This window comes from Acomys minous (assembly GCF_964271855.1).
Source record: "Acomys minous genome assembly, chromosome: 2".
Taxonomy (NCBI): Eukaryota; Metazoa; Chordata; class Mammalia; order Rodentia; family Muridae; genus Acomys; species Acomys minous.
Window position 1 is genome coordinate 116,749,766 of NC_140484.1, and position 21,388 is coordinate 116,771,153.

The window sequence follows — 21,388 nt, forward strand, 5'->3', positions numbered from 1 at the left end:
ACAAGTTTACTAGAATTAGATGAAGTTTTGTTGGTCCCCAGACTGATAGTGTTTGAGGCTTCCTGGCCTGATTAGCCTTGGCTTTCTTTGGGCCTCAGTTTCCATGACGGCAGATTGAGGCTGAAGCACCCTGTTGTCAGACAGTCTCTAACCCTCCCGGGCCTTTGTTATCCTAGCGTGGGTGTTCACAACACGGACACGGACTCTAGGAACATTCTTTTCCTGCCTGCCCATTGTCCAGGCTTCCCTCGTCTCAGAGGAACCTTGCCTGGAAATGATCAACAAAAACTTGCCTGTAGTCTTGCTGCCTGATGAGCCTAGATTAAGCCACCGGAGGAGAGCACTAGAGAGAACCCTGGAAATGTAAAGGAGAAATGATTTGATTTCCATTAGTGCTAAGGCGTAATCCATCGCTCCCACCTTATACTGGAACAGAGGAATCCTCCAGACTGTCTTTCCCCTGGAGAGCAGCGAGAGGCCTAACTGGGCCCTGACTGCTGCAGACACAAAAGGGCTTGTTTGGCCTTGACTTGCTAAGTTGTTCCCTCTGTCTTCTTTCTGGCCTGTGACATCACAGGTTCAGTCCATGGGGGTCATATGTGAATCCTAGCTCCTAGAAGTGAAGGAAGCAGTGCTGTTTTAAATGAAAATCCCAATCGTTCTATTTTACCAATAAAGACTCAGAAGCCAGATGCTGGGGTGAAAACCTGATACCTCGGAGAGGCAGAGAAAGCACCCCCACTGACCTACGTACTCAATTCAGGATGGAAAGGCTCATTAGTTCAGCTGACAGCCCAGGAGGAAAAGGCCAAAAGCAAAACAAACAAACAAACACCCAAGGCCATATGCTTGCTAGCTCAAGGCTCAAAAAGCCAAAGGCCAAGGTGCTAAAGAGCTAAAGCTCCTTCTACTTCTACAAGATGCCTTAAATACACTTCAACTCAAAGTCCCCCCTCCTGCCCCCCTTCCCCCGCCCTGTTCTCTAATCGCAGTCGACTGGTTTCTTATTTTTTCTTTTCTTTCCAAGGCAAGGTTTCTCTATGTAGCCTTGGGTGTCCTTGAATCACTCTGTAGACCACGCTGGCCTCTAATTCAGAGATCTGCCTGCCTCTGCCTCCTGAGTGCTGGGATTAAAGGCGTGTGCCACCACTGTCCCTGCCATCAGCTGATTTCTTGCTCCACCTCTTGATCTATGGTTAACTTCATTAAATCCTATGTACAGAAAGTTCTTGGCAAGTGATGGTGCACGCCTTTAATCCCAGCACTCAGGAGGCAGAGGCAGGTGGCTCTTTGTGAGTTAGAGGCCAGCCTGGTCTACAAAGTGAGAGTCCAAGACAGCCAAGGCTACACAGAGAAACCCTGTCTCAAAAAACCAAAACCAAACCAAAACAAAAAAGCTCTTGGATTAAAGGTGTGTGTTAGAACTCACCCATATCAAATAAGAGACAGGTTTTTACAGTTCATAATCTCAAGGGTCACAGCGGGATACAATATCCTGCAAACCATAGAGACCAGGTGTGCCATGTGCGGACAGGAGGGGAAGCCCAGCCAGTGTGCAATCACTCCTCTACATTCTGAGTGCGGCTGCACACAGGGACGCCTGTGACGGGGCTTAAAGCCCTCAGTGTCTAGACTTACGCACGCCTTGATTTCTCACCCCTTCTCCACAGCTTCCAATCAGAGAAGACATTCCTCTTTGGCCCGGATACATTCTATGATGATTGAGGCACCCATCACTAAGGTTGGTCTTCACTGAGTATGCAAGCCCCCGGTACCCCAGTGAATTGCTTCTCTGACAAAAAACAGGGACCTGAAAACAATAAGAGTGCTATTTCAGTTGTATAATATTGTCTCCTCTGAAGAAAGGATAGGTGACAGAGACACTGTAAGTACTATTAACATAATGGCACAATTACAAACTGTTACCAGCTTCACTCTTGTATTGTTCTCAAGGTTACAAAACTCAAGTCTTCCATTTCCCTGATGTAGGTAATCAATATTATCAGCGATGCCCAGGAAAACAGTCCCATGCCTGTGACAGAAGCCTTGAACCGTGTGCTGGAGATTCTGAGAACTACTGAGCTATATTCACCACAGTTTAATGCAGAGGATGATCCTCATGCCACCGACCTCGTTGGGGGATTAATGTCTGTAAGTCTGTTTGCCCATGCTACTCCTGTTTGATTTCTCAGGGGTTATATTCAGCTGTGCTTGGACTAAGCAGCCACCTGCTATTTACCTCCAGGGAACCCTCAGCTTGGACCAGAAGAGAGGACCGATGTTCTAGACAGTCCATTATCCAGTTCTCTAGCGTCACTTAGGGTTTTTCAAGTCATATATTTAAATAAGACATTTTAGTTGTATTAAAGTGTTATTTTTGATGCCTTTAGTCCCAGCCCTTGGGAGGCAGAAGCAGGCGGATCTGTGAGTTCAAGGTCAGCCTGGTCTACAGGTCGAGTACAGGACAGTCAAGGCTGTTACACAGGGAAACCCTATCTTGAAAAACTTCTTTTTTATGCCGGGCGTGGTGGCGCACGCCTTTAATCCCAGCACTCGGGAGGCAGAGGCGGGAGGATCGCTGTGAGTTCGAGGCCAGCCTGGTCTACAAAGTGAGTCCAGGACAGCCAAGGCTACACAGAGAAACCCTGTCTTGAAAAACCAAAAAAAAAAAAAAGTGTTATTTTTGTTGTCTGTTTTTGTTTGTTTGAGACAAAACAAAGTTCCTTGCTGGCCTGAATTTGCTGAAGTATACTAGACTGGCCTTGAACTCATGGAGATCTGCCTGTCTCTGCCTCCTGAGTGCTGAGATGAAATGTGTACACTACCATATCCGGTTTGTCTTAAATTTAAAAGCTGAGAAAAAAGAGAAACTATCAACTCTTTGATATTAGTGGAAGGGGCGTCATTCGGTGGTAGAGTGCTTGCCTGCCGTTTACAAAGTCTTGAGTTCCATTCCCAGCCAAAAAAAGAAAACAACAAAACAAATAAACAGAACACCACACACCTTAACCTGACTGCTACACAACAAACTACAAAATAAGAAAACTGTCTCCTGCCTTATATTTTTAAAAAAGTGCCAAGGCGCGGGCATAGCCTCACCTTCAGAGCTTCCCACCAGCCCTTGGGTCACTTCATAGGGAAGGGGCCCTTGGGGCTGGTCCATAAGTCCAGAGGAGCACTCTCGCATGGGAAGACTGGTCAGTCATACCGTTGTTCTACCAGCTGCCTTAGTTAGGAATGAAATTTCCTCCCTCCCAATTCCCACTATCTGAAGTCACTTGATTTCAAAAAATAAGGTTTGGGCAGTAAGTTCTAGCAGGTAGGGTGATCCTTGGTGGTAATCTCTAACGATGGCCTACAGGTCAAGGGTGAGTATGGGGAAGGTGGTGTGGGAGCGTCTGGGTGGGTGGGAGCGAGTGGCTGGGACAGATGGTGGAATAGAGGGTGCTGGGTGCTTGGTCTGGTACTCAGGGAACAAGGGAGGAGCCAGCTCAGAAGATGAGAGAGAAGGTTCCAGAGACAGAGGAATCAGGGGAGACTGAGGGCAGAGGGCGCTTGCCGCTAGGCCATTAGTTAGTCCTGGAATAAGGTAGGTATGTTGGTCACCTCCCGGTCACCCTGCCTGAGCCTGGGTTCCAGCAGTAGAGCCCAACACCGCGAAGAGACTGAGTTTGGGGATTGGCCACAGTGGTCAGCCTGCTGGATGGGGCAGCCTTGTGGTGGCCTTATCCTCTGGGGCTGACCATCTGGGCTATCCAAGGGGGAAAGAAGACCACATGACCATGGTTTTTTGTTTTTTTGTTTTTTTTCCCTTCACCAGGATGGCTTACGAAGGTTTTCAGGAAATGAATATGTTCTTGCAACAACAAAAAGTAAGTTGTCTGTTTCTAACCTCTTAGGTCGTCACCATAACACTGCAGTTGAGGTAAATGGTGGTGACGACTGGTCTAACCAGTGAGTTCTGGTTATGCCATAAAGCCTAGGGACAAAACAGCCTTTCTGATACAAATTCTCTCACCTCGCAGACCTTCAGTCATCGTCAAGCAATGTGGCCACCTCCGTCTCCCTCCATGATATCCCACCACGGATCGCCATGGCCATAGAAAATGAAGAACTCTGGGACTTTGACATTTTTGAGCTAGAAGCAGCTACCCATAAGAGGTATGTGGAGCTTATTTCCCAGGGCCTGGGCAGGAGCCAGCTGAGCAGCACAGGCGTGTGCAAAGCTGCTCCTTGGGTGGGGACAGAGGCTGAAGAAGGAGTAGTGGGCTTCAAGTTGCCCTGAGTCAGTGGGCCCCAGGCAAGTTTGCTAGACATCTTCAAATCGCAGGGTTTTTTCTGCAACACAAGTTCCTAATTCCAGTATGTGGCACTGTATGAGGTATCAGTGAAGAGTCCCCTGCCGCAAAGCCTAGAGCCAATCAGCTTGGTCACATCTTTGATAAAACTGGTCTAGGTGGTGGTACACGCCTTTAATCTCAGCACTCGGGAGGCAGAGGCAGGCGGATCACTTTGAGTTTGAGGCCAGCCTGGTCTACAAAGTGAGTCCAGGGCAGTCAAGGCTACACAGAGAAACAAAACAAACAAACAAACAAACAAAAAACTGGTCTAGGTCTTGGCTGCCATGTCAGTGGCCCACACTTGCACACTCCACCCTAGTTATGTTCATTGGCCTACGGTTGCAGACTGGGAGTTTGGGTTTTGCTGAGTAAAAGCTGTTAACCACAGTCTTGGCACATAGGACTAGGCATCTGCAGCCACTGCCAGTCAGGAGGGCGGTCGGGTTTTGCTAGAGGTGGCTCTGTTAAGCTGTGGGATGATTCACCAGGTCTCATCCTGTTGGGTGTTGGGTGAACTGTCTACACTGAGACTCTACTTCACACAGCCAAGTAGTAGGTAGGCATGCTCCATGGCAAGTGAGCCTCTGAGCACCTGGCTGCATAGCAGAACCATCACTTCTGTGCAGTATGGAAGGCAGCCCAGGTTGAGTCCTGTAAAGACCTCAGAGATGGCATCTGTGGGGCTCACTTCTTAACCTTCCAAGCCAACCCAGTAGATGAAAGTGCCATCTAAGGAGGGCCTTACTTGGTGGCAGCTGGCCATCTGACTGACAGTCACTTCCGGGGTTATTTCCTCTAGACAGGACGTCAGCAGTAGCATGTGAGAATAGGACTGCAGGTAGGGCGTGTAGCCTGGGAAAAGGATGCTTCTAGAGATTGCACAGATGCAAGCAGGGTGGGAAACTTCACCCCAGCAAAGCAAGGTGGCAAAGAAGGCAGAGACGGTCCTGTGGTTCCTGCCACGCGAACTGCTGCACAGCCAGGCTGGTTCGCCTTGAATTTGCTGGTTGGGCCTGAATCTCTTCAGAGCTCAGGACACTGGTTCTTTGCTTTATTTCATATTGTGGATATTTTTCTTTGCAGGCCTTTGATTTATCTAGGTCTCAAAACATTTGCTCGTTTTGGAATCTGCCAATTCCTGCAGTGCTCTGAGGCAACCCTGAGAGCGTGGTTTCAAACCATCGAAGCCAGTTACCGCTCTTCTAACCCCTACCATAACTCCACACACTCGGCAGACGTGCTCCACGCCACCGCCTACTTCCTCTCCAGAGACAAAATGAAGGTGAGCTCGGGTGTGTGCCCGCAGTTGGCAGGGCAGAGGGGGTCGGTGCTCCTGCCCGCGCTGCAGGGTAAGGTAGCCATTTAGTAGTCCTCATGGGCGCAGCTTGGCACACAGAGGAAACCAGTTACAGATTAATCTACAGCCTCCGCCATTCCGCGAGCCAACAAAGGGAACAGGGCTGTCCCTTTGGAGGAGAGGAGGTTTCCGCCCCTTTCGGACCCTCACCTGGCTGTGAGCCTGAGGTCACTGCTGCCCCCCTCCTCACCCCTCACTGCCAGGCCATCTGACCTCAGAGCTCCTTCAGTTTCCCCTCCTCGAGGTCCCCGCTCGCTCCGCCCCTCTGGTGCAGGATCACAGTGCTGCCATTGTGTTCAGCACATCTGACCATGACTGCCACAGGGATTCAAACTCAAACCCCATGGCCGCCGTGATGAATTCCCCTTTCATCGTTCCCTCCCTGTGCCTCAGACATGCCCAGGGTCTGGAACACTTGCCTGGGACAAGAACGGCTGCAGCCCGCAGGGCCAGGTGCACCTACCCTCACCCCACAGTCTTAGCCACATGAACCTGAGTGTGGAGAACAAAATGGAGGCTGCACTGCTGCAGGACAGGCCTGAGCAGATGGAATTTCTGCCCCTGCAGAGGATCAGGCCTCTTAGATCTAAGTCTTTAGGTCCTTCCCCGCTCTCACCAGTTTATTGTTCTTAATGTGGAGTCGAGCATTTTAATATGGGTTAGTTTTTGCTAATTTGTCATGAATTAGGGTCCTGTGGGAAGAAGGCACGGCAGTGGAGGGGTTGCTTCCATCCAGTGGCTGATTAGCACGGCTTCAGGCATTTTTTTGATTAATGACTGATATGGGAGGCCTAGGCTGCTGTGGGTGGTGCCACCCTGCACAGGTAGTCCTGAGGTGTACAAGCAGGCTTAGCAAGCCAATAGCAGTGCATTTCTGTGGGTTTTGCTTCAAGTTCCCTTAGCTTCTCTCAGTGGTGGTGTATCTGCTGTAAGGTAAAATACAACCCCTTCCTCCCAAAGGTGTTTTTTGGTTTTGGTTTTTGGAGACAAGGTCTCTCTATGTAGCCTTAGCTGTCCTGGACTCACTTTGTAGACCGGGCTGGCCTCGAACTCACAGCAATTCGCCAGCCTCTGCCTCTTAAATGCTGGAATTCAAGGCGTGCGCCACCACACCCAGCTCTCAAGGTGTTTTTGGTCAGTTTTTTATCACAGCAACAGAAAGCAAGACTAGGAGGCATTGAACTCTAGGCTGTGTGCTTGCTGGGCAAGTGAGAGAGCTAACTTCTAAAGATCACCAAGACCACAGGTGGAGTAAGTCGGTTTCCTTAAGCACAGAGACAAGTGGCCAGGGAGCGTGTATGTGTGTTGGGGAGGTGTGTGTGTGTGTGTGTGTGTGTGTGTGTGTGTGAGAGAGAGAGAGAGAGAGAGAGAGAGAGAGAGAGAGAGAGAGAGAGAGGAGGGTGTGTATGTGTCTGTCTGGGTTAACTTGACAGCGTCTAAAGAACATTTTTTTTTTTTTGCTGTAGTTTGTGGCTTTTGAACAAGTATATTTAAAGCTAGCCTAAAAATAGACATATTTTTTGAGATAGGATCTTGTGTAGCTGAGGCTGGCCTCAAACTGTGTTGTTTGAGGCTCGTCCTAAGTGCCTGATCCTCCGGCCTCTAGCTCCCAGATGCTGCAATTACTGATACAGCCAGGCCCAGCATAAAATGATAATCAGGTGTGTATTGAAACTCGCGCCATAAAGTGTCCCTACGTAAAGTAAATGACTATAGAATTTTTAATGAGTTTGTTTTATGAGTTTATTAGATCTATACCTTATTTTCACATGTTTATAGAATACCCCAAGTGTGATCTTTAAAAAAATCAGTGTGTGTCCACACACGAGACACATATGAGACACGCATGCCCACCATAGCATGCATATGGAAGTCAGAGAACAAATTGTGAAAGTTGATTGTCTCTAGCATTTGAATCTCAGGGATTAAACTCAGTTCAGGCTGGATGGCAAGTTCTTCACTCGCTGAGCTGTCTTGTTGGTCCCTAAATATCTAATACTAGGGCAGAATGTTTCAAAGCTCAGTTTAGAGGCTGTAAATCCTGAATCATAACAAAATTAGAATTTAACAATTAGTGGTTGTCAATCACTAATGTCTGGAAAAACTCAGATCCATAAAGAAATGCCAAAATGACAGATTTTTTTTTTTTTAACTTTTTTAAGGTGGTAGTGCACGCCTTTAATCCCAGCACTTGGGAGGCAGAGGTGGGTGGATCTCTGAGTTCAAGGCCAGCCTGGTCTATAGGAGACTGTGTTTCAAAAAATTTATTTATTTTATTTTTATTTATTTTTTGTTTTGTTTTGTTTTTCGAGACAGGGGTTCTCTGTGGAACTCACTTTGTAGACCAGGTTGGCCTCAAACTCACAGAGATCCACCTGCCGCTGCCTCCCAAGTGCTGGGATTAAAGTTGTGTGCCACTATTTCTACCTTCCCTTCCCTCCCTCCAAGCCTTCCTTATGCCCTTCCTACTCTCCTTCAGATTCGTGGCCTCTTTTCCCATCACTTGTTGTTGCATGCATATATGTACTTATATGTACATATGTGTGTGTGTATGTATGTGTGTGTGTGTGTGTGTGTGTGTGTGTGTATTTAAGCATTGCCTGTTGAGTCCATATGCTGTTACTTGTATGTGTTTTCAGGGCTGACCATTTAGGGCTGGACCATGGGTAGGTGTGCCCTCTCCCTCCCTCCCAGCATCCCTCTGAGGCCTGTGGTCTTCTCTGTAGGGCTGAGGCCTCCCAGGCTTCTCTCCATCCAGTCTGTCTGTTGGGTCACCCTTGCTTAGCTCAGACTTGGGTAGGCATGTACTTGGAAAACTGTGTATCAAGCCTACAGAGTGACCTGGCTAGGGAGACAGCTTAGCAAAGCACTGGGCACCCACATAAAAATGCTGGGTGTGGCAGTGTGGTCCACGCTTGGGAGCTCAGCACTGCTCAGCTCACACAAGTAGATTCCTAGTCACCAGCCAGCCTAGTCATTGAGCCCTAGGTCCTAGGGATGGAAATGTGTCTTGAAAGAACAGGTAGACACTTTTGACAAACAACATCTGAGGTTGGCCTCTGGCTTCTACATGCCTCCACATGCATTGTGCACGCTCACGTGTTCACACTCACATGCACATAATCTACACACACACAAAAGCTGGGCATGGTATATGTTTGTAATCCCAGGACTTCAGAAGAATCCCCAGAAGTTCAAGGCCAGCCTAGGCCACATTGTGAGGAAGTGGGGACCAATAAGCATCCACAATAGCTTTGGGAATTAAGACAATAGGGTACTAAAGCTGAGAAATGAGGAAACAGTAACACACACATTTGAAAAAGTGAATAATAGAAACAAGTACGTCACACATCTATATTAACTCAGAAATGCAAAAGCTGGTGGTTTCTCTTCTTCTAATGTATATAATTGATAAAAGTGGAAGAAAACTAGCTAGGTGGGCTACTGATTTATACCCATAATGCCAGCCTCAGGAAGCTAAGGTTAGGTCAAGAGTTCAAGGCTAGTCTTAGCTTATGGAGAGACCCTCTCTAAACAACTAAGGACAGGAAGGAGTCACACCTATGGAAATAATTTTTAACTATATAAACCTTTCAGAGCCCTGAAAATGGTGGGGAAATTCCAGATTTTACCAAACTCACAAGACCCTATGTCAGCTAAAAAAGATAGCACCAAACTAGCTCCCAGTTATTGTAAGTGTGCTCATTTTAAAGTTATTTTTTATTTTGACTTGCATGATATTGCTAAGTCAAAATTCCCAGGCTCCCGGCTTGTTTTTGCAAAGGGTCTGGAGAGAGGCTGACAGCACACCTCCTGTGCCTTGCCGGACTCTCACCATGAACAGAGGTGCAGACGCCGCAGAGTAGAGACAGGAGAACAGTATTTGCTCAGACAGTATGGTTCTCTCCAGATTGGAAGGTCTTTCTTTATTTTTGGATTTTCAAGACAGGGTTTCTTTCTCTGTGTAGCCTTGGCTATCCTGGACTCACTTTGTAGACCAGGCTGGCCTCGAACTCACAGCAATCTGCCTGCCTCTGCCTCCCAAGTGCTGGGATTAAAGCTGTGTGCCACCACACCTGGCTGAGAAATTCTTACTTTAAAGTAAAAGGGCAGCGAGAAGCCTCTGGTGAAGGCTTGTTTCGGTGTCACAGACACGGGTTTTCAAAGGAGTTCTTGTTTTCAGGAAACTTTAGATCCAATTGACGAGGTTGCCGCCCTCATCGCAGCCGCCATTCACGATGTGGACCACCCTGGGCGAACCAACTCATTCCTTTGCAACTCGGGAAACCAGCTGGCCGTGCTGTACAATGACCTTGCTGTGCTGGAGAGCCACCATGCAGCACTGGCCTTCCAGCTGACCCTTGAAAATGACAAATGTAACATCTTCAAAAACATGGAGAGGTGAGAACATTGTAAGTCGCCAAGGAGAGGCACCACAGCTGGTGGCGTAATCACTACCACTGTCCCCACCGCCTCCTTCCCCTGCAGTGCTGACCCCCCACGCTGGAGATGAACTGAAGGCCGTGAGCATGCGGAGCACACAGACACTTTACCACTGAGCTACAGTTTTATTTTGAGGCAGGGCCTTGCTGAGTTGCCCAGGCTGATGTATACACCCGCCTGGAACACCTCTGGCCTTCTGCACACAGCACTTTTTAACATTGTCTGCTTACAAGTCCTCCCCTGAGGAAGCCTTTCCCTTGATCCTCACACTACGTGCAACTCAGAATTTCTCACTCTCGGTTCTTTATCAGATGTTACATTTATAAAAATAGGTTTAAGAAACGTCATGGCTTGGTAGTATAGCACTCGCCTAGTATGTACAAGGCTTTGGGTTGTATCCAGTCAGAGGTTTTGCGACAGGGTCTCACTGCATGGCTGGCCTTACTTGAAGTCATCCAGTCACAGCCCCTACAAGTGCTGACATCACAGGCATCAGCACCTACCTCCTCCAGCTCAGACTTGGAAACTCCACAGAGTCTCAGGTGTCTGTCTTAGCTCATCAGTTTATTCTTGCTGTCTCATCTAGGGCCCAATACACAGTAGAGCTCAATGAAGAGAGAAAAAAAAATGCTGTGAGAAATACTTTAATTTGGATTTTAAGGATTTTTTTTGTTTTTAGAGACAGGGTTTCTCTGTGTAGCCTTGGTTGTCTTGGACTGTAGACCAGGCTGACCTTGAACTCACAGAGATCGGCCTGTCTCTGCCTCTCAAGTGCTGGGATTAAGCCATGTGGCCACCACATCCTGGCAGAAATTTTTATATAGGAATTTTAAAAGAGTATTCTGATTTCATTGAGTTCCCTTGTACCATGTCATATTTGCCTGTGTATATAATTTTCTTATGGAAACTTATAAGACCCTGTCTTAGCTAGGGTTTCTGTTGCTGTGATAAAATCCATGACCAAAAGCAACTCGGAGAGGAAAGAGTTTATTTCATCCATCACATCCAGGTAACAGCACTCCATCTCTGAGGAGCCTGGGCCATGGAGGAGCATGCTCATTGCTCTCTCAGGCTCCTTTCTTAGAGCCCCCAGGACCATTTCCCCAGGGGTGGCTCTGCCCATAGTGAGCTGAGCACCCCCAAATAAAGCATTAATCAAGAAAATGCCCAGCAGGCTTGCCATAGGCCAATCTGCTAGGGGTGTTTTCTGGATTAAAGTTTCCTCTTACAAAATGCCTTTGGCTTGTATCAAGTTGATACAGAGCTAGCCAGTGTGAGACCCCACTGACTTTGGGTGGCTACAGAGAAAGGGCGACCACAGGGAGGGGGGTTAGCTGGAGAGTCCATTTCATACTCCTTTTGTATTTTTTAATTTTAAATGGTATGGATCACCTCTTCCAACACTAAAAAATTGAGGACATCAAAATAAAAACAACAGTCAATGGAAAGGCTATCAGAAGGTCTGCTCTCAAAATTCTCTGGGTCTTGAGGTACCTCCATGCAGGGCAAATTGTTAACAAATATGGAGACTGTAGGTTTAAAGAGAATAGTCTTGCTTGGTGCAGTAGCACTTGCCCTCGGGATCCCAAGCCTTGGAAGCCTGATACAAGAACGCCATGAGTTTGGGGCCATCCTAGACTACACAGTAAGCCTCTGTCTTTAGCTAGACAGAGGGAGAAAGATAGGGAAATGTTGGCATGAGGCTATCGTGTAAATCAAATGCTGATTTCTGTAACCCCTATATCTGTTTGCAATTCTTGTTCTGAGACTCTCCTGTCTCAATGTTGTATAAACTCTGCTCCTCAATTGTTACCTAATTTGCCAATAAAGCAGTTTCAGCTGAGCAGGGGAGAGACTAGGGCTGGACTTCCTGCCATCCAAGGGAGGAAGAGTTAGAGGAGGTCAGGGACTCAGCAGGGACTCAGCCGCTGGCAGAGCTGCAGGGGAGATGAGGAAGACTCACCTGGAGCACAGGAAAAACTAAAAGCAAGTAACTTGGGGGTTTTGGCAAAGATGGAGTCAGGATAATATAGAGGGTTAAGAACAGACTTAAACTGCTCAAGATTGTGCTGTAAAGCAAATATAATACAGTCACAATTATTTGTGTGATAGCTGGGTTAAGAAACTAACCAAAACAGGTCTTTGTTCATCCTCACCACAGGCTGTCTCAGCCCCGTAACTGCGTACAGGGTTACTGCTGTGGTCCGAAGCTCTAGTGTCCTGCATGTTGTTAGCTGATTGTTAACTTCAGCTTGTGACGTAGGAGGTGAACTTGTGCCGCACATGCATGCCGGGACACGGCTACGTGTAGGAGAGCCTCTATCCTACCCTGAGTCAGTAACCGTGGCTGCCTCTGTCGTCTGACACAGGGGTGACTACCGAACGCTGCGCCAGGCTATCATCGACATGGTCCTAGCCACGGAGATGACAAAGCACTTCGAACATGTCAACAAATTCATCAACAGCATCAATAAGCCTTTGACAGTACAGGAAAATGAGGTGAGAGAATCTCACTGTGAGGCCTGCACCTGAACTTCACCCACAGCAGAGCTGTGAACAACTCAGGCCTAGCAGGGCCCTTGGTGGGCAGGCCGAATTTGGGTTTCCATCTTCATTTCTTTCTATCTTTCTTTTTATTTATTTGTTTGCTTGCTTGCTTGTTTATCTATTATTTATCTGTCTAATCAATCACCATCCATTATTTATCTGACTAATCTATTATCTGTTATCTATCTGTCTATCAGCAGGCCATAGCTTATAGCCCAGGTTGGCCTAGAACTCAGTGATTCTCTTACTTCCGACTCTCAGGTGCTGGCATTATAGGAATGAGCCATTGAGCCTGGTTGAATTTGTTTTTTAATTGGTTTAAAAAATCATTAATGTAAGCTGGGCTTGGTGGTACACTCTTTAATCCCAGCACTCAGGAGGCAGAGGTAGGAGGCTGTGAGTTTGAGGCCAGCCGGGTCTACAAAGCGAGTCCAGGACAGCCAAGGCTACACAGAGAGACCCTGTCTCGAAAAAAAAAAAGCCAAATAAATAAATAAATAAACAACAACAAATCATTAATGTGCAAAACTCTTGTGGGAAAAGAAACAGAACATGCAAATAGATGTGTAAAGAAGAGTTTTCATGTTGGTCGTGTAGCCCTGGCTGGCCTGGGATTTAGTAAGTAGACTAGGCTGTCCTCCCAAATGCTGGGACTGAAGGTGTGTCCCACCACTCCTGGCTCTTAGAGTGCTCTTAACAGCTACTCCCCAGTGAGTGTGAGTGTGTCCATGGTGGCAGCAGCTGACCTTGCAGAGGGATCGGTGGGAGCTGGAAGGAGCATCTGTTGGGATCACCAAAGTGATAGTATTGTTACCCCTCACTTCTGAGTTTGGGGTGTGGGGTCCATAATTGCCTAGCATAGGTGACATCAGGCTAGGCAGGAGAAGCCTGCTGTGGAACAGGTATCTCCTTATTCTGGACCAGCTTCTTGCCCACAGCAAGGGACAGCAGACCTCCAGGCACCGGACAGCTCAGGAGCGGGAGGAGCTGAGGGCTGGAGGAGCAGCTTCCATTTTGACTCTAGCTAAGCTGGGAGACGCCAGCTGAGTCACTCTGAATCCTGCCCTTGTTTTTTAAACATAACAGTAATGATACTTCCCACAAATTCTCATCTGTACCCACAAAAAGAAAAGGGCTTCGTGTCCTTCTGTCTGTCATGGACATTGTGGCAGTATGAGGGGTTGTCACTAACAATATCTAGATTCACTGAAAGCTGAGTCTCAAAATGCCAGTCACAGAGTCCTGGGAAGACTGGGCTATCGGGAGAGGGCTGGCGGACCACAGAGCTCTGTTGTGAGAAAAGAGAACTCTATTTTTCCAACTCATTTTATTTTTCAGTAAATATCCTAAAAAGATTTTTAAAAAGTAATAACCCAGCCTTTGAGTTCTCTCCAACAGGAAAAGAGAGAGCAGAAGGGACAGGGCAGAGAGCCTAGGAGAGAAAAGAAAAGAAGGGAAGGAGATGATCCTTGCCAGTCCCGGGGCTCAGAGCATGCAGGTGCCGTGCCGATGACACCTTCGGCTGTGCAGACCCTGGCTAGCCTGTCTGTGCTCACAAAGCCTTGCTGCTGAGGTGTCTATCTGGGCTCCGGGCCCATTCTGATTACTTTAATTCTACTCATGGATCAGGAAACTGTCAGAAACCAGCAAGACATAAACACTGCGCTCAAGACTCCAGAGAACCGGGCTCTCATCAAACGAATGATGATTAAGTGTGCCGATGTGTCCAACCCCTGCCGCCCTCTAGAGCACTGCATCGAGTGGGCTGCACGTATTTCAGAAGAGTATTTTTGTCAGGTAAGATGCTGCATCTTAAGTTCTTATACACACACTCAAACACACACACACATGCACACCCACTCAAATACTCACACAGGCACGCGCACACACGCTCACATGCATGCACATACAATACACATACAGAGTTGTGGGGCGGGGGATATCATGAGACTACGGATTTAAAACTAGGAAAGAGAACTCTTAAAAAATTGTTTTCATGCCTTTAATCCCTGCACTCGGGAGGCAGAGACAGGTGGATCTCTGTGAGTTCCAGGCCTGCCTGGTCTACAGAGTGAGTTCAGGACAGCCAGGACTACACAGAGAAACCCTTCTAGAAAAGATATTTTAAATATAAAGGACAGACAGATGGTGGACCCATACATGTATGCAAATTATAAACAAGTAGAACAGCCATAGCAATTTCAGATAAAAGACCTCAAGACAAGAAGGTACTGCCAGAAATAGTAGGACATTTTCTAATGAGAAAAGCTATAGCCATAATGTGTGAGCTTGTAATATTGGCAGAATCAAAAGTCATCCACAGTCAGCAACCGATAGAACAGCCAGCCTAAACTAGTGTTTTAGACAGAGATGATTTGAACGTTATAGCAGAAATCATCCAGCCTTACAAATTATATGAAAAAGGAAAGGAGGCAGCTTGTTCCTTTCCCAACTCATTTTGAGGCTTTTCTTACCCATTTTCAAAACCCGACAAAGGCAACACCACGGGAGCATCACAGTCTGTCTCTCAAGGAGGTCTGTCTCAAGGTTGGCTGAATACTAGGAAAGTCACTTATTTTAATAATTTACCATATTCCTTGAATAACAGAGGAAAATCTTAGGGTTATTGCTCCAGTTACAGAAAGGATGAAAACTCAGTATCCATCTGTCACAGGGACTCTGAGCAGGCTAGGAATAGACAGGGTCTCTGTGCAGCCCTGGCCGCCCTGGGCTCCTGAGTGCCGGGCCTAAAGATATAGCTAAGGGTGCACCTAACAACCACATGCTATGGCCCTAATAATGGAGACAAGGCTGGGGCCTGTTCTTACCACTCTGCTCAACACTGTTGGTCTTTCTATTCACTGTACTACACAAGGGAGAGACAAAATGTTTAGAAAACAGAAAATAATACATCTTAAAATTTGCAGATAACTTGTTTTGCTTGGTTGGTTTTGATTATTGTTGTTACTGTTGTTGTTTTGGAAGGTGTGTGTAAAACTTCCCAAGGCATAGAATGTTACACTAGTAATTAGATTGGAGTAATAAGATCATATAGGATAATAAGTTCAATATATAAAAGTTGTTGTGTCTTATATACTAACAACCAGAAAGTAAAGCTTAAAATAGTGCTATTCTTTTAAAACTTAAAACAGCAGTAAAAAGCAAAAATTACATAGAAATAAATTTACTAATAGAAATTAAAAGAGCACATGAATAAATAGGAAGTTATCCTACGTTCAAATATAAGAAGGAGATTTTCCATTTGGCTCTGGAAAGACAATGTCTACCTATGCAGAGGGAACCACAGCTCCCCGGCTTCAGGCACCGAGCCCTGGGTTCACAGGAGGATCATTAACTCGACTGGAAAGCTAAGCCATGAGAGTGGAGACTCTCCAGCAGAACCTCCCTAGTGATTTGAAGTGGGCAGATTTAAATAACAGCCGTGGAAAAAAGAAAATACATTAGATGTTATCAAAGCTTAAGAAGTGATGCTAAAGATGAGTATGCAGGACGTGTAGAGAGACAAAGGACGGTACCCAGGCTGATGTAGCCATCACGGTAGTAAGTCAAGCCACCCAGTCAGAAGTAAGTAAATATTTCAGTAGCCATTTCACAAAACATAGTATGAATTGCTGGTAAGTACATGAGAAAATACCTTACATCATCAGAGAAATTTTTATAAAACACAATGGTATCCTAGCACATACCAGCAGAAAGGTAAAAATTAAAAAACTACCGAGACCAGGTGTGGCTGTGTGCTAATTGGAATCCCAGCACTTGGGAGTTGGGGGCCGGAGGATTCGGAGTTCAAGGTCATCTCAGCTGCATAACTGAGATAGTGCTACTGTCACTCCGGTAAGCAGATGAGCAGACTCTCTTGTGTTGTGACACTTGTAACATATGACTTACCTTTCAGATCGTACAGGAAGCTAGGGTGTCACTGTTAACACTGTAGGCTGGCATTACCTCTCGGTCTGCTGTGAGGTTAGCCATGTGTGCCCCGTCCCCCCTGGTGCTGACCCTTTTGCCCTCTGCTTCCTGAGTGCTGGGCTTACAGGACCATTATGCTCCATTAATCTGGTTCTGGGGATTGAACCCAGGGCCTCATGCGTGCTAGGCACTCTGCCATCTCTCCCCAGCTATAAATCCCAAGACCTGCAGCTTTTTTGAGACAGGGTTCCGTTGTGTAGCCCTGGCTGTCCTGGACTCACTGAGGACCAGGCTGGCTGCAAACTCCCAGAGGTCTGCCTGCTTCTGCCTCCTGAGTGCTGGGATTAAAAGCATGTGTACCACGCCCAGCTCTCCCCACCACCCCAGATGTATCATTTTACTCTGTCGCTCAGCCTGTCCTGGAATTCACTATGTAGCCAGAGCTGATAGGCATGAACTCAGAGTACTCCTCCTGCCTCAGCCTTCTGAGTACTAAGGCTTTAGCCCCACCATACCCTGTTTCCTTGCTCTGCTAACACAGTTTGCTTTTCTTTTTCTTTTTTCTTTTTCTTTTTTCTTTTTTTTTTTGGTTTTTCGAGACAGGGTTTCTCTGTTTAGCCTTGGCTGTCCTGGACTCGCTTTGTAGACCAGGCTGGCCTCGAACTCACAGCGGATCTGCCTGCCTCTGCCTCCCGAGTGCTGGGATTAAAGGCGTGCGCCACATGTAGTGAAGCACGCCTGCGCTTAGGAAAGCCACACAGTCATGTACAGGCTCAACCTGTACGGGGTCTTGTCTGGGACTTTTATCAATCAATACCTGAAAGAATACTGGCCTGTAGGCTTTGTTTTCAGTGTCTGTTATTAGGGAGCTTTGGCTTTCTAAAATAAACTAGAAATGTTCTCAGATTTTGGTGTGTTTTTTTTTGTTGTTGTTGTTGTTCTTTGTTTTTCAAGACAAGGCTTCTTTATGCAACTCTGGCTGTCCTGGAACTCCTAAGTGTAGACCAGGCTGTTGTCAAATTCACAGAGATCTGCCTGTCTCTGCCTCCCAACTGCTGGGACTAAAGCCTGCACCACCATGTTGATTTGTAAACTTTTGTTAGGCTTTATGGGTGAGGCATTTCTCCTGCCTTTTCTCCCCTGGGAGGTTTTAGGACTGGTGCAGTCTCCTAACTAAGTTAATAGGTCTATTTATAGCCTTCTCAACAAACAGTACAGCTGTAGTTGAGAAGTGGCCGCTAGGCCCGTCCTGGGGCAGTGCTATGCTTCTGCTTGCTTCTTATGTTACCGGTGTGGGCACATGGGGCATTTGTGGATAGGAGGATGGTGGGTAGTGACAGGACCTGAGGAACATTACCAAGGAAGCTTCTAGCTACTGAGATGTTTGGGATGTCCTCAAGAGCCTCAGCCTGGGAACAGCTTGGTGTCTGGCAGACCAGTTTGCTTGGCTAGTGCTACACTGGCCTCTCAAGGCAGCTTGTGGGGTTGTTCCAGGTACTCCTTATGGGTGGGACCACTCCATGGCAGGGTGGGGCTCACATCTGAGATCACAGGGTTCTCTGCTTTGCAGACTGATGAAGAGAAAAGGCTGGACTTGCCTGTGGTGATGCCAGTTTTCGACAGAAACACCTGCAGCATTCCCAAGTCTCAGATCTCTTTCATTGATTACTTCATCACAGACATGTATGATGCTTGGGATGGTAAGGAACTTAGCACATCTTCCTTAAGGGGGACCACTGATTAAATAGTAAGTAGCATGTGTGTGCAGTGCTTAGACTTTCAAAGTAGAATGGAGAGAAAGAAGCCATACTGGAAGGCAACAAGCCTGTCAAGTAACGGGTACCCAGAAGAGGAGCCCAAGGATGTCCCCAGCTCCTGTGCCCTGAGGGCTATGCTCAGGGGGCAGGGCTACAGAGATGATGCCTGCAGATGCAGGATGGAGGTGGGCGGAGAGCAGGTTTCCCTATGTTCGTCTCCCCAGTTTGGCATTTTATCACTACCAATCCCTTCTGTCCCTCTTAAAATGCTGGGGCCAGGGCACAGCACTGTGGTAGGAGGCCCAAATCCCATTCCTCTGAAGGAAATGAGGAAGCCCAAACCCATAAAGAAAGGCCGTGTGAAGACACGGCATCCCTGTTTCTCTCCCCAGCCTTTGTTGACCTGCCTGACCTTATGCAGCACCTAGATACCAACTTCAAGTACTGGAAAGGACTGGATGAGAAGAAGCTGCGCAGCCTCCGTCCCCCCCCAGAATAGTGTGAGGTCCACAGCCCCCTCATCTGCAGAGCTGCTGAAAGCACATGGAGAGACTTCCACCTTCTGTGGCCACCATCTGACACCACAGCGTGAACTTGCTGCAAGGCTCTTAAGTAAGGCGCCCAAGGACTATGGTTTGTATCCACTGTGTGTGAGCACAGGCCCAGGAGCCCTGCAGAGGCGCCGTGGCTCTCCTGGCGCTGACCTCGACCATTTCTGCTCATTCCTTCAGCCTGCAGAGTCGTCAGGGGGTGTGGCTGCTCGCTGTAGAACACTGCTGGAAGTGACTTCTCTCAAATTGACTAGCAAACGAGATAAATTTAAGGTTGATTATCCCAATTATTAAATGTTATATTTATTTTACTAGATGCTTGACATTTTCTATGAATTTAAAAATACTTCAAAGCCAACTTCAGATGCTACAACCAAATTCACAATTCATACTAAGTGTGAATGATTTGGTGTACATATTTTCATAATGCAGATTTAAAATATAAAATGAGACATTTTATCACACTTTGGAAGTATGTTAAACCCTTCCTATTGGTGGGCCGGCTCTGTGCTGGTGAGCCTCACTCTAGCAAGCAGCAGAGAAGCCACTGCAGACCTGGTTCTGAGCAGCAGCTGCCATCTCATGCATTTTGGAGGTGCCTTCTCAGAGAAAAATTTGGATTTGACCATTTTTTCATAAAATTTTATAATTCAATTTTTAAGAGCCTCCCTTATTTTATAACAGTTTCTATAAAATATGCCCTATAAAAACAGCAAGCCTGGATACTTAGTGGTTGGCATTTTATAACTAACATGGGATGTTTGATTCTAGAAATGCATAAAGGTTCTATCTCACATTTTGAATAAGCAGAAATACCATAAAGATGACACTTAATGACATGTCAAAGTGTTTCATTTTAAACTTGTATTTTTTCTGGATGAAATTAAACTTATTTGTTTTTAAGAAGTCATTTGTTGGCATTATCTAATAACCTTTCTTTTATTAAGATTTTTTTAGGTTTTTCTTTTTTCGGTGGTTGTTTTTTGAGATAGGGTTTCTCTGTGTAGCCTTGGCTGTCCTGGACTCTTTGTAGACTAGGCTGGTCTCGAACTTACAGAGATCCTCCTGCCTCTGCCTCCTAAATGCTGGGATTAAAGGCATGTGCCACCACGCCCAGCTTTTTTTTTTTTAAGGTTTTTCAAGACACAGTTTCTCTGTGTGATAGACTTGGCTGTCCTGGACTTGCTTTAAACTCAGAGATCCGCCTGCCTCTGCCTCCGAGTGCTGGGATTAATGATGTGCACCACCATGCCTGGCTTAGTAGTCTTTCTAAATTAGGAATAAACATGTATTTGTAGAACAAACTAGCAACTGAACAAGTTTGTAAGCTCCTGTGGGGCCAGAACAGCATGTAGATGACCAAACTCCTCTGTGCAAGAGAACACAGGCGCCTTTGTCCTGCATGGCCTAAGATAACTGTGGACTAAGCTAGGAAGAAACATCTTAGCTCCTAGTGCAAAGAAGAAACAGCCAGCAGCCGCAGCTGTCAGGAGCTGAGAGGCAGCAAGGCAAGCAGGGGGTTTCCACCACAAAGGCTCCAAGCAGAACAGCGAGAATGAGACTTCAAATGAGCACGCCTTTAATCCCAGCAGAGGCAGAGGCAGGTGGATCACTATGAGTTCGAAGCCAGCCTGGTCTACAAAGTGAGTCCAGGGCACCCAAGGCTACACAGAGAAACCCTGTCTTCAAAACAAACAAATCAAAAAGAAGCCAAACAAACAAAGTAAAACCACCCAGATGACCATGCCTAACACTTTTGCAGAGCTAAGGGAAGCAATAAGGATTATAAAGTAAACAAGATACTTTAAAAGAATAAACCCTGAAAAGAACCAGACAAGACATTGTAGAGCAGTGTCCTCACCCTTCCTAGCGCTAAGACCCTTTAATACAGCTCCTCATGTTGTGGTGCCCCCAACATAAAAGTATGTTCCTGCTACTTCACAACAGTGCTTGTGCTACTGTTAGGAATGGCGATGCATGTATCTGATATGCAGGATGTCTGAATGTGACCCCCCAAAGGGGTCTTGACCCAGGTTGAGTCAGGGAAACAAGCAAAAACCTGTGGATGGGTCTCATAGAAGACAGACATTACTAAGGAAGAATACACTAAAGGCAGAATATGTAAACAAGAGCAAAGGCATCAATAAGATGGCAGCAGAGACAAGTGCAAACAGCTAAGAGTCACGGGAGTCAGCACTCCTGACTGTCACTAAGAGATCCAGGATGAAGAACAAAGGCAGTAGGCAAGGCAAGGGTTGAGCTTGGTCCCATGTGACAGATGCAGCCCTCAGGTTGAAAGGGCACTGTGAGCACGTGTGTGGTCAGCTTTCCATTACTCTAATGTCTGAAACGACGGTATCTGTTAAAAGGAGAGGTTGCTTGGGCATGTGGTGGTGGTGCTCAGGTGAGGAGCTGAGTGAGAGCGGAGGATGGAGTCTGCCGTGTTCTTTGGGAACACGCCCC

General features: G+C 46.8%; 1 protein-coding gene across 5 annotated transcripts in view; it reads left to right on the forward strand.

Annotated features, from left to right (window-relative positions):
- Positions 1–19,831, forward strand: part of PDE8A (phosphodiesterase 8A) — a 118,945-nt gene extending 99,114 nt beyond the window's left edge. For 3 of the 5 annotated variants that reach the window (XM_084772385.1, XM_084772389.1, XM_084772388.1), the window contains exons 13-22: positions 1,671–1,741; positions 1,990–2,151; positions 3,821–3,872; positions 4,026–4,161; positions 5,424–5,622; positions 9,881–10,098; positions 12,510–12,639; positions 14,317–14,484; positions 18,188–18,317; positions 18,740–19,831. In XM_084772385.1, coding sequence (XP_084628511.1) covers positions 1,671–1,741; positions 1,990–2,151; positions 3,821–3,872; positions 4,026–4,161; positions 5,424–5,622; positions 9,881–10,098; positions 12,510–12,639; positions 14,317–14,484; positions 18,188–18,317; positions 18,740–18,873 — 1,400 coding nt within the window. In that variant the 3' untranslated portion in view covers positions 18,874–19,831. The remainder of the gene's footprint in view (positions 1–1,670; positions 1,742–1,989; positions 2,152–3,820; positions 3,873–4,025; positions 4,162–5,423; positions 5,623–9,880; positions 10,099–12,509; positions 12,640–14,316; positions 14,485–18,187; positions 18,318–18,739) is intronic. The other 2 variants (XM_084772387.1, XM_084772386.1) reach the window with 2 other exon arrangements.
- The last annotated feature ends 1,557 nt before the right edge of the window (positions 19,832–21,388 follow it).